At 45.8% G+C, this 13,749-nt stretch overlaps 1 protein-coding gene across 1 annotated transcript in view; it reads left to right on the plus strand.

Moving 5' to 3' along the window:
* The window catches only part of LOC144729102 (disco-interacting protein 2 homolog C-like), a 98,898-nt gene extending 87,381 nt beyond the window's left edge, over positions 1 to 11,517 (plus strand). Inside the window, exons 37-38 of the mRNA XM_078609030.1 lie at positions 1,165 to 1,288; positions 5,067 to 11,517. Of these exons, the coding sequence (XP_078465156.1) occupies positions 1,165 to 1,288; positions 5,067 to 5,319 (377 nt within the window). The 3' untranslated portion in view covers positions 5,320 to 11,517. The remainder of the gene's footprint in view (positions 1 to 1,164; positions 1,289 to 5,066) is intronic.
* Positions 11,518 to 13,749: the final 2,232 nt, after the last annotated feature.

Consider the following 13,749-nt stretch of genomic DNA (forward strand, 5'->3'; position numbering starts at 1 on the left):
GGAGAAAAAGACTGACACAGGTTCATCATTGCTGAATAAATTATGAGGCCTCGCAAGGTCTCCGTTCAATAACGATCGCAGCAGGGACTAAGTGTGTGGTTTTCTTTTTTTTTTTACCAAACCGCTTAGAATGCGATCGTCGTTCTTAGTAATGAACGAATTAATGAATAAATTAATGCCCCCTTCCCCGTGTAAAAAGTCCGCGTTCCCGCTCGCACATTCCCTGTGTAATAGAGTTCACGACTCTTGGACGCCGGAGTTGGAGGCACACGGGTTTTATTCACACAGCACGGTTCTGGCATACAACACTAGAGGGGGTGTCGGCCCCCTCACCCGGCTAGCTGGGGATACACGCGCTAGCTACTTCCTAGCCTGCCTCCTAGTCCTCCTCTAACGGGCTAGGGGAGGCTATCTGGCCCGACACTGGTAAGTCGGGCCCGGTACCCTGAGTCCCAGACCAGCGCTGACAAGAGCACCGGCTCTGGATCTCGGGACCACGCCGCTGGCTCGGTCCTGTTCGGCCCTGATAAGGACGGCGAACCAGGGGAGTCCAGGGCTCTAGCTAAGACGTCTTCAGTCTTCACTGGTTAGCTTAACAAGAACCCCGAGCCCTCCACTACATCCCCTTTTATACCCAACCCCCCGCTGAGGGGTGGGGCCCCCCCGGGGTGCCTGGCGCGGACGTCGTAGAGAGCACCTCCCCGTGCACTCACGTAGCCCCGCCCACTGTGTTTGTTTGCCATAAGCTGCCATGCATAACGGGCTCTCTCTCTAACACCCCTACATCTGTGTAAGGGGGGCAGTGAGCCCATTTTTCCCCCCTTTGCCCCAACCCAATGAACACTGTGTTTGGGCTTCTGCTCCACTGAATTTCTGTGCCGCCATTCCCTCGTTACTGCTCGCATTTCTGTGCCGGGCTCCTGTCAAAAAAAAAAAACCCCGCAATGAATGAGAAGAGAACGAGTGGCCAAGGTCGATGGCAGTGATGTACGTACTTAAGTATGTATGTACGTCAAACTTTTTTCGCACCACTACGTACGTAGCCAACCGTGCTAATCGGAGGTGCGGAGAAAGCAAACTGAACACAAAGAACTGCTTTTAATGAATTGCTTTTTGTCTGGTTGGGTTTTCGTCGACCGACGTTTTTGCGAAACCGCCTTTCAGAGCGTCACGACGCGCTGTACGTGGTGGGCTCGCTGGAGGAGGCCATGGAGCTACGTGGAATGCGCTACCACCCCGTGGACATTGAGGCCTCCGTGCTGCGAGCTCACAAGAGCATCACCGAGTGGTGAGGCACGCCGCGGCTATCGCGACTCCCCCCCCCCCCCCCCCCCCCCTGTGATCGCTCGCACCCAATGGCCATGGCTGACCGGGAGCAATTTTCTGGCATTTGTTGCCAGAAGTCACCGCTGGTTATAGTTGCCGCAATGTTTTATGTTACGTGCAATTGGTTGCAAAAATCTGGACGAATTGCTATGGCCACTCCCCCTATTGAGCAACTTGGATGACAACGGCCATATCAGATTACAGATATAGGTCACATGACTTCCCAAGGTTGTGTGCCCTGTAAAACCAATTATTCTTAATAATATCACGATGTTAAAAAAAATCTCTTTTCATTGCATAGATGGAACTATGCAATCGTCATAGCATTTTACTTTTGTGTATAATGGCTCTAACTCTAAGATGCAGCCCTGGGTCCAAAATATTATATCTTTGGTATATATTTTACAGGCTCTTGCTTGACCTTATACAAGACATTTAACATTTATTCACATAAAGGGATCAATAAGGGATCTTTTCTTAGCAAATATATCATATTGCTTGTGCAGATCTTCAGAACAGTGTAGAGTATTTCAAGACTTCGGAGAGCGAGTGCTGTTTCACGTACAACCTGCGGATATTTTCTGCTTAGATGCCGAGGTACAGTGATTCTCCGCTCCGGCAGACTGGGGTTCAACTCCTGGTGTTGCGCATTAGTGGCAAGTGTGCTGCAAATCGTCCCTGGGTCTCCCATCTATAATTGGCTCAGTCATAAAACACAATCCTGCGGAGGGAGCTGGTAGGAACGTTGGGTTGCTCGGTCAATGGCCAGGGTCAACGGCGGCGTGGTGTATTCCGCAAATATGCCCGACTGTGAGGGCGGGCACAAGCCGGCGTGAGTAGGTGAAACGTTGAGTTTTATAAGGGCACCACGGGGTGACCAGCTCCTCCCCACTCAACCCCACCCCTCCCACCCCTCACCCAGCCCCACCCTCCCCACCCAGCCCCTCCCCACCCAGCCCCTCCCCACCCTCCACACCCAGCCCCTCCCCACCCTCCCCACCCAGCCCCTCCCCATCTAGCCCCTCCCCACCCTCCCCTCGGCACCCAGCCCCACCCTCCCCACCCTCCCCTCCCCACCCAGCCCCTCCCTGCACGACGGACAGACGGACACAATAATCCCCTGTGGGCTGGTGTAACCAGGAGGTTCCTACCAGTATGAATATGTGGCACAGTGTGTAGCTGTCAACGTCGCTAATGGTGGATCTCAGGTGTGGTGATAGCCACACCGCCACCACTCCCGTTCCCCCTTCCTGTGCGGTGCTGCCTGTAACGAATGGGTGCTCGCCAACGACAATGGGGCCCCTTCTTCAGTCCGTAAACTTGATTCACGTGCACACCAAACGTCTTGGACGGTTGCAGTTACTTGCAGTGGTGTTTGTAGGCGCTTGGGAGACACTTTAATGGCGTTCATAATCAACGATTTTTGGGTTTAGATCGCGTTATTTATAAATGTGTCGTAACCCTCCACCACCCGACACGGCCAATCAGTAAAAAAAGTGTCACGTTGACAAAAGACAAATAGTTCACTGCTTTAGCCCACCGGTGTGTTGAAGCGTGAAACCACAACATTTACAATTTGAGTACGACGTTTCGCTGGTAATTGCATCCAGCATCATCGGGCAATTCGCCAGAATGGTGAGGCTCTGCTGTGTCTCCCGTTCTTATATAGAGCAGCAGCAGGGTGACGTCATCATTAACTCATTAACTCATCAGGTGCAAAGATTTGAGGGGGGGGTTATTGTAATTATATACTTGATTAGTAATAAGGCTATTGTTACGATGCGAGTTGTAGATTAGTAATCATTTGGAATGTGTTCTATTGTGATTATGCTACATTAATAATGATTATTAATGATTATTAATGTAGCATAATCACAATAGAACACATTCCAAATGATTACTAATCTACAACTCGCATCGTAACAATAGCCTTATTACTAATCAAGTATATAATTACAATAACCCCCCTCTCAAATCTTTGCACCTGATGAGTTAATGAGTTAATGATGACGTCACCCTGCTGCTGCTCTATATAAGAACGGGAGACACAGCAGAGCCTCACCATTCTGGCGAATTGCCCGATGATGCTGGATGCAATTACCAGCGAAACGTCGTACTCAAATTGTAAATGTTGTGGTTTCACGCTTCAACACACCGGTGGGCTAAAGCAGTGAACTATTTGTCTTTTGTCAACGTGACACTTTTTTTTACTGATTGGCCGTGTCGGGTGGTGGAGGGTTACGACACATTTATAAATAACGCGATCTAAACCCAAAAATCGTTGATTATGAACAATATTGGTCGCGAAAGCCTACGTGTTAAACTGACTTTAATGGCGAATATTAAACTCACTGCTTTTGCATCTCACTTAATTTACCACGGGAGAAAAGAGCTAAAAGTTACATGCACACGAAAAACAATGGAAGAAGTTCAACTGCATCCCATTTCATTACACTGACCTTCAGAAAAGCAACTTGCCTGTGAAAACTGAGGAATAAAAACTAATTAATGACTGGCTGAGCATTTTTAAAAATTTGTATGAAAACGACTATTTTAAATTATAGCTACACTTGCATTGGCACGAAGCTCCAGGTTACAAGCAAAGCTGAGCTCATCCCCATACTGGTACTGTTTGATAACAAAGGTCTTAAGGGTTTTAAAAGGCCCTATTTAATTAAAAACGTATTGCTGCTGAAACCCAAAAATTTGCGTCATTAATAAAACGCATTAAGCAAGCACTATAACGCTGTACATCGGCCAAGCCAATCAACATTGCACCTTGTGCGTAGATTCGCTCTGCTTAATTAATTAAAAAAAAATCTGTTCCATGGATGAGCGATTTCAAGGATGTTAAGTGCGCACTCACCCATGCCATTCAAAAGACAATGACAAAAATCCCCCGTGTAGTCTTTAACAGACTGTTGGGGCAAGTGCTGTTAGCGAGTAGCACCTATGAAGGCTGGAACAGCACACGAGGGGATGGGTGGCCAGCACCACACCCGGCTGCCTTTGTCTACCTAGTGGCAATTATTACAAATCGCACAAGGTACTCATTTTAGGCTGAGTCGACCTAGGAGAGGCCCAGGACTGGTTCAGATAATTGTCACTGGTGTTGGCCATGAGCAGGAATCGAACTTGGCATGCCGGGTTCGTAGTGCAGTGCGTTAGCCGCTACACTACCGCTCCCCATCCACTTACACACTTGCGCACCTCGTACGCACCTGCCTTCACATCCATCTGCACATCCACCCACGCACCTATGCACTCAACCACTTACATACCCACGTATTTATCCGTGAACCCACCGACCTACTCGTGTCGCTATCAAAGCACCTACCCACGTATAAAACTGCACGCTTGCCCGGCGATGTTTGCACAAACTCGCCCACATACTCACCCACACAACTATCCACCCACTCCTCTTCTTGGTTCTTTCGGTAAAGTCATGTAGAAGGGAGGTAATCAAATAATAAAAATAAAACATAATAAAATATTATAAATAATAAAAATAAAACATAATAAAATATGTTTATTTTTATAATTCTATTACCTCCCTTCTGCGTGACTTTACCGAAAGAACCAAGAAGAGGAATCCCTGCAGTCACGAAAGCTTTAAATCGAAATTTTATCCACCCACTCATCGCGCCTGCGTGCACACCCACAAGCTCATCCCACACATCCGTCTACTCACCCGTGTACCAATTCTGTCCCCCTCCCTCCCCCCCCCACAATTCTCACAGTGCCGTGTTCCCCTGGAAGAACCTGCTGGTGGCCGTGGTGGAGTTTGGGGGCCCCGAGCAGGAGGCGCTGGACTTGGTGTCGCAGGTGACGGGCGCGGTGCTGGAGGAGCACTACCTGGTGGTGGGCGTGGTGGTGCTCGCCGACCCGGGCACTGTGCCCATCAACTCGCGTGGCGAGAAGCAGCGCATGCACCTGCGTGACGGCTTCCTTGACGACAAGCTCGACCCCATCTACGTCGCGTACAACATGTGAGCGAGGCGCGCGGTGCGTGGCGGGCGGAACGAAGGCGACAGACGGATGCGCCACCCGAGAGACTTTTTTTTTTTAGGTAAAGCGAGTGCTGGGGGGATTTAGGGAGTCTTGCCGGTTTTAATAAAAAGGTTGAAAATGATGAAGAAGGGAGGAGCGATTGGGTGGAAAACGAATTTTGGTTATGGTTGGGACAGTGAAGGTATGGCCGTGGCGTGCAGGCCCACCAGGATGGCTGGGTTGGGACGGAGAGCAGTGGTGGATCGCTTGTCCCCATAAATGTTCACCGTTTGTGTTTAGTCAGTGCCACATTCACCCCATGAAGCTTTCAGAATCCCCATTGTCTCCGCTGAAATCCCTCAAAAGTCCTTGGGATGATTTCCAAAAGCTGGGCTTTAAACCGTACAGATATGCTGGTGGTCATGCTGTGCGTTTTGTCTATTTAAATACTATTATCCTTTTTTTTTAATGTTAATATTTTTCCCTGCAAAATGTCTGCTTGCACAGACCTGCGTGTGGGCTTTTAGAGTAGTGGGTCCATTGGCGCAGAAGCATAATGCACATTACAGCCACACGCCACATTGTGTACCATCGTCATACCAAACATCACAGCCACACAGCACACACGCCACACACCACGTATGACTGTTGTATAACCCAAACCACACAGCCACACTCCACACATCACCGTCACACCACCACAACAGAAATATATTTTTAAATATCATCCTCCTGTTTCCACCCATCCCCTCATCCACCACCGAACAGGATTCGTTTTGCCCTCCTCTCCTCTGGGTCGCAGTTTTGCTTTATCTCGGCAGTCATTCTACCCATAGGCAAATGCCGAGTGCTAAAATGTTCCGTATTAATTTTCACATTCATATTTCCTAATCTATCCTTGGCATTCTTTATGCATGAACCAACAGTGCGAGTAAATGCCACGGATCTGGCCAGGGATGTCGTTTAAGTTCGGTAAAGCAGCAGGGGCACCTAATCATGAGATTTAGTTCAAATCCAAGCCTGGGTTGGCTTAGACCCATCATCTACATGACCCCCCCCCCACTACACCCCCCCCCTCTCCACGGGGCGAGTAATTAACCAGCACCACCTGGTGAGGCTGCCCCTATTTCGCGGGATGTCAACGGTGGTTGTTCTGTGGAGAGAAGAAGACTGGTCCTCACAATACTCAGACCGGTTATCGGAATGTGGAATTTCTATCGGTGGCTCAGGATCTCCAAAGGAAACATATCACCGCCAAATGTTAATTTGGAGACATGCACATTGCCATTCCTCTCTAGTTATATCTCGATGCCATTTAAAAACATTTTATTGTTGTCATTGCCAATTTTATATTCACCCCCTTACGTTCCGTTTGTCGGTGTGTTCAAAGCTCGCTGGACGGGGTCCCCCTTTTTTTCCTGGGCGGGGGTGGGGAGGGGGAGATGCGTGGGGGGGTATAAACGGCGCGATGCAGCCTGCGTGTCATCAGCCACGCGCGAGCGCATGGTTCGGTGCTTTGGCAGAGCCTCCCTGCTGAGCATCAAAAGAATGCTTTGCCACACCCTTTATGTGACCATTCCCACCGGAGGTAGAGCAATGAAGTGATGTCTCTATTTCAAAAAAGCAACAACACTCAGTCATCATCCCTGACCTCAGCGTTATACATAATTGGCCAAATGTGCCACAGAGGAGACCTTCCCTGATGAAGTCTTCACATTCATCAATCTTTTGTGCACAAAAACTCTTTGTATTTCTAGAAGAAATCATCATAATTGCTTATTAAATTTTGGATCTGAGGAGGCTATGCCCTGCTGGTGTTAGTTCAGAGTTACGTAAAAATAGATTTTCATCTTGAAGGGTATTCTATTACGTGATTTTTGTTTAGCAACTTCTGAAACCTGCTGCATTCGATCAATGGTTAGTCCATTTGGCACGTTCCCTTTTGTGGTTTAATTGCATTTTTCTGTCAATGTCATTGCGTCTGCAGTGATTGCGCTTTAACGATTGGGGCATTTTAAATTGTTTATGCGAGCGACACAAAGTGCGGAGTAAATGTTTCGCGGCAGAAGAATTCCAACGCGACAGTGCAGGGACGACTGTGATTCTACCCCCAATGCGCCTCGATCGACGTTAATGGCCATGTTTTATGCAATGACCCGCTCAGTCACTGTCCACTCCAATCCATTGGCTTCTCCAGCTGCTCATGCCTACCAGTAAGCGCACGTGAATAGTGTCAGTGACCGTCTGATGTGCACATGGATGAGAGGTTTGCTCGGCCGTGAAAAGCTGGGTCTTCGTCGGGGTTCCATGGGGGGCAGTCGTTTCAGAATGGCTGCCTCCTGCTGTGTGCCCCGTTTGTTTTTTTTGTATTTATATAGCACGCATTAAAAGCACATGCAAGAAAACTTCAGAGCTTCCTTACAACAATGAACGCTCATGGTGCAGTGCTTGCTTGGGTTAAAGCTCGGCTAGAATATTTGCATTCTTACCATCTCTCCCCTCCATGGAGTCTTTGCATCCTTCTAGGGAAATCGGCCAGGGGATAAAAGGTGTGAATTTATAATGCGATTGAATTTTACCTTTGCCCCACCGTCCCATCCCCGGTGAGGGTTACGGTGGTGAGCGTTAATGTTTGCGTGGTGAGTGTGAATGTTTGTCTGGTGAGCAGGTTAGCCTGTCCGTCTGTCTGGCCATTGCATCCACACGGTGACTATGTAAACTTGTTCCAGGCCCTGATGGCAGGGCCTAATTGTGCGTACGTAGGTAGAGCTGTCACGTTTGTGTTTTCATTACGCACTGCGGATAATATCACGCCAACAATGGTGAATTGGAAAGCGTGGCTCGCATCACTGAATTTCATTTTGTGTTTGCGGTTTTTTTTTTTTGCTCGGGAGAAACCGCGAGTGACACGAGGCACGCAAAACCGCCAGCCTGACGATTGACGCAAAAAAATACAATCTGCCAAAAGATCTGTTCGCATCTTCAGAATTGAATCAAATGTCATTAAGCAGCGCTCTGGCATCTGGTTGTTTATGCCAGTCGTGAACATCAACTTGCAATAATGTGGCTGAAATGTATTCACTGCTCGGATAATGATTCTCTGTCCAAACCTCTTGGGAGCCTTTCTTTTCTGTAATGCAACCCCCCATTAGTGTTTTTTTTCCAAATTGAACAACAACAAATTCCGGGTTTGAACTCATTTCTGCACTACCCTCAAAGACATGACACAGTCTGTCAGAGTTTCTAATGTATACACATTTCTGCATTGAGCTTCCCAGTCATACACATAAAACTGTCCTCTGTAATTCATGCGTCTCGGTGTACCGCTCTTGCCACTTGGACATTTTCTTCCCCGTTACGGATTAGCAGGTCGTCCAGTGTCCCTTTATGTTTTGCATTTGGAGGCCGGGTAGCGTGGTGCAGCGGTGCTTGGTGTGGGATGTGAGTTTTTTTTGCTTGATTTAGAACACCAGATGGTACGTACTTCCTTGGCAATGTTGCACTTGAAATTGTACATTGAATTTCTTTGTGAATTTGAGAACGTCTGATGACATTCTTGCACGGCTGTGCTTCCAAAAAGAGGTCAGGTGCGTGCGTGCAAGATACTTTGTCTTGTAGGCATGTCATGTGACGATTCACCCTGCTTGCCCAGTCACATTGTCACAATCAGTGACGCGATTCGAATCAAATACTAATTGTTTTTTTGTCGTGGTTTATGTCTAAAAGTTTACCATCTCATTTGTATTGTTTCGTTTTTTTTTGTCTTGCCTGTACATTTTTTGTTTCCCTGCTCCATTAGTTTCAATGTGACATCATATCCCTTGCATTGAATTATTATAAATAATCAAATCTCACCTGCACGATTTGCCGCTTTTATCGTGAGCGTAAAAATATTTTTATGCGATGAATCATTGTGCTGAGTGCCTTTAGATATTCAGAGGTGGGGGGGGGGTAAAGTTTAAAAGCATTGAAAAATAATTTCTTTAACAAAATGATGGCAAGGTCATCTGTTCAGTCGTGACCAAATGAGCACTGCTTGCTGCAAATGTGTACTCTTACCATTTGAATCCATTGCTTTGTGGTGACATCTACAGAGTTTATTAACACTCTATGATGTTACATCTCTATCGGTTAACAGCAAAATATTATTAAAACGTCTGCTTCAAGTTTTCAGAGAGCATTCGCTCGTCGGCGTCGATAAAGGCTGCTCGTAAACTTGGACCAGACGGCAACCTTTCTTGGGTAACGGCTCCAACAGCCTTCTAATCTCACATCTCTGTCCTAGATACGCTAGTTCCCGGCGATGTAGCCTGGGGTAGGGAGAGGAGGCGAGAGGGGTGGTTTGGTTGAAGGCGCGGAATAATATCAGCAAACTTTGCCCCTAATGGGTGGTTGCATTCTGACGAAAGAGCCGTTGACGTGCAGAGGCATTAATGCACGCGTACAATTCACGTGGTGCGCGCGCGCGCATAAAATAACATGCAACTTAGTGAACATTATCAACGTTAAATTATGAAGGGGTTTTTTTTGGGGGGGAGGGGGTGGGGTGGGGGAAGCTTTATAGAACATGGACTATATGCAACGTCGTTTCTTTTAAGTTTGTGCCATGGTGACGTTTCATCACAACCACGCATTTTGTTGGAAGTGCGAGGGGAGGTCGGAAAGTATTGCGTAATTATTAATGTTTTAATACCTGCAAACTTTATTTCATTGTAATGTGATGTGTCGTTCATATGTAATTATTGGGCCATAACAAAAGTGTGCTGGTATCGCAGGCAGTAGGGTGGTCTGATGACAAGTTCAAATCCTTGTCAGGTTTTACTAATCCCATGATGATGATGATCATCTCTCATGCGTCAATAAAACGACACCACAATGTGAGGTGTAAAAGTAAAAAAGCTCCCCCCCCCCGTCTTTTGGCAATACTGTCATAAATGTAGGGCTTACGAATTTACAGGGTTTGGTTGAATAAATGTTACCTTAAATGATTTTTGAATAATTTTGACCACCCCCTCGGATATAGTCCTTATGCAGTATATAACTGTAACATTTTGACGATAGATAAAAGCTAAAATATTGTAAAAACTCTTTAACAAATGTTTTCACAGCAAATGATATACCAATGCCAAAATGTGTGAAGGTTATTTGATCAATAAAATACAAAATAACTTAATTGTTTTATCTGACGGCCAGCATTGTCTTGTTTAGATAATTAAATGTTTAATGTCACTAACGGTTTCGTGATGTCAACATTGCTATCTAGAGAAAAGTGCCTGCAGAGTCAATGCCCACAATCGTAGCTTTTAGGCCCGGTCCACACATGGGCAAATTTAACAAAGCCACACACGGTGAACACAATGACAACTTCCGCCCGAATCCGTAGTTCGCTCATAAATAGCACTTCGTGCCAATTTCACACCAAAGGGGAGAGCGTCTTGCAGAGGCTAAGACGATTGGCGGGCGAACGCATCATGACGTGGCCTGACTTTCACGTGATATCACTTCCCTGTGGAACGGGTGCGAAGCTGCGAGCGGGATAGGAAATCACGGTTCGGTCGCCAACTGGCCCGTCGATACGTCTCGATAGAGCGACGCGTTTGTGCGACGGTCGTTGTGTTGCTCTGTAAAAAAAAAAATCTCTGTGTGGCCTGGACTTTGTGTAGTTCCACCAGCTGAAAGCGACTTGCTTTTGCACTATGTTATATCTAGAATCAAAATTAACTTGGTGGTGCGCCTTTAATAAACCTAAATCTACCACTGAACCATGTTCCGCAAGTTCATGAGTTCCCCGGCAAAAAATCTTCCCTGTACGCAGGAACAAAATCTCGCGTGGCATTTTAAGTTTTAATTGATTTCATAAAATGTTTCCACTAATCTCATAACTTGAGTTCATTCACTTTACGTTCTGAGCAATAGTATGCACATAATCAGGGTTAAGGTGTGAAATAGATTTAACTGTAATAAAAATGAAATTAAAATAAAGGGAGTTGATCTTAAGGATATCGTGTTGATGGAACTGTGTCGCAGGTTCGGTTTGTATACACTGGAAATGTTTAAGCTCCAAACTTGAATGATATGTCATTTTATCAGCTTTCGTTTAATCATGGTATCATTGCTCTGTTGTCGTTTTGTAAATATTTATGTAGCAATGCTAATTTTCTATTGTAACGAACTAAATAAAGATTTTTTTCAAACAAAAAATAATTGGCGATCTTGGTGGCTATGTATTAATTTTTGTTTTTTAAGCGATGGCAGTGGGTGGTCACACTGCTGCTGAGCGTACGTGTTTTAAGGATGTTCCAGCAGATGGCATTATGGCACACAAAGATATATGCTTCCATCAAATCTTCTCCTTTTGCATAAATGTGGTTACATTCAATGCAATTCTGGGTTCATTGAGAGTTTCAGAGATTTTCATCTTGTAGAAATAACACTTAACAAAAAAAAAACAGGAAGAATAAAAACCGTTGCTCGCTGTGGTTTTCAACCCTTTGTCTTATTAAGAGAGTCCTTACCGTTAACTTTATGGTAATGCCACATGCTGTGTAAATATGATACAGACTGAAAATACTTGTCCACCACCATCATCATCATTGCACTTGAATGTGTTTATCTCACATACCGATGTGTAACTTTGAAGCATAGTTTATAGGTACGTGTGCAAGTTTTTTTCCGATTTGTTTTTTGTGCGTTTTTGAGCACTAAATCCCTGTTATTGTCAGAAAAATTATTGCCCACAGATTTTTTTTATATTTGTAAACCATTTAGAATAATTCACCCATTAAAAAATATCTGGTTAAAAGCCAGGTGTGTCAAAAATAATGTCACAGATGGCAGAATTAATTAATAGGACAAATCAAACACAATTAATCACTTTCATCTTCATGACTCGGATGTGTTTTCTGGTTGTACGGCATGTTGTTCAGCATGATGTCCGAAGAGAATATTCAGGTTTCCTAAGAATCTTTGCAGGTACGTGGGGTGGAATGTCCAGACATGGTCTTGCCGAACAACACAATGGTACATACAACTTGAAAACATTGGAGAGCTGTAAAGCACAAACGTGAAAAGCTACGCAATACGATCACTAACGCTATTTGATAATGGAAGCGTTTACATGTAATAATACGCTATCGTTTTGAACAATGGTCCTTGTTCAAAGCAGAGAGCACGATTAACTTGCAGTTGAACATGCACTGTGGTGCCCCAAAAATATTAACATGAGCGAATTAACAATTCTTCATTGTTATGAGAAGAGTTCTTAAGCGAACAGTTGCGAAATATTCCCTCGATTAAAATAATATCTGAATCATTGTCATTTATACATTTACATAAGAGGCTCAGTTCAGCACATCTGCCTTTTGGAATGTGCTGAGTCAACTGTGAAACGTTTTTGTCCTGCAGCCCCCCTCATTCACAGCCACTTCCCCTCTATGGAAATGAGTGCCAGTTCCCGGTCATATACCTGCTTATTTCAACCATTGATAATAATGACGACGCCTTTTTCCAGGAAAGTTTATCTATCCAAGAAAGGTCTGAAAATCTCGAGACTTTCTTTTTCCCAGTATTTGTTCCTGCATCTGCATGTTTAGCCAATTCCACAAATGAGTTGCGTGTTGGCGGAAACCCGGAGTACCTGGAGAAACCCCATCACACATTCAAGGGGGGAGTACTCAATGCACCACAACGCAGAGTTAAGACTATTACCGCACTGCCATCTCTGGCCACCTTGCAACATACACCTACAACACCTGGTAATCAACTCGGCTCAACCAAGTTAGTACTGTACCAGCTTAGATGCGATGAGACCTAACGCAGATGAGGTGATTTGGTTCTGATTTTGAGGCTGAAGATCGACGCCATGGCTCAAGGCACGGCACATTCTAACTCCCAGACCTGGCTCCAGCCCTGGCACATCCATGTGGAGCATCAGGCAAAGTGTGGTTCCAGACTACGATCGCTTTGTAAGGGAAGTGTGAGTGTACTGCTGCGTGGGTATTTGCTGGTGACACTGTATAGCTCTGCTATGTATTTTCGGGATGTACCACGTGTTGCTCAGCAGGAACTAAATATTCTGATCCTGAGGCAGCTCCCAGCACGTGGAGCGAAATGGACATCATGCCGATCAACACGCCGAAGACACATTCGGGGTCAAAGTCAGTGATTTCCTGCTCAATTGAACCTTTAGACGGAAGTCATCTCCTGTTTGCAGCCCTGATCCCGTGATGGCCAATTGACATTCCTACGGTGGGGTCAGTTTCTCAATAGGACAACCAGTGTTGACTTCGCCACAAAGCGGTACATATTTTAATGACCCCAGAAACATGACGGGGCCCGGGTCAAACCGTCAACCAGGAGGGTGAATTCGCAACCTTGTTATTGCAAAGCTGTCCACCCGATCGCTGAGCTGCCCGGCCAGATTTTAAAAGGGAG

This window comes from Lampetra planeri, chromosome 31, assembly GCF_965212315.1.
Source record: "Lampetra planeri chromosome 31, kcLamPlan1.2.h2, whole genome shotgun sequence".
Lineage (NCBI taxonomy): Eukaryota > Metazoa > Chordata > Hyperoartia > Petromyzontiformes > Petromyzontidae > Lampetra > Lampetra planeri.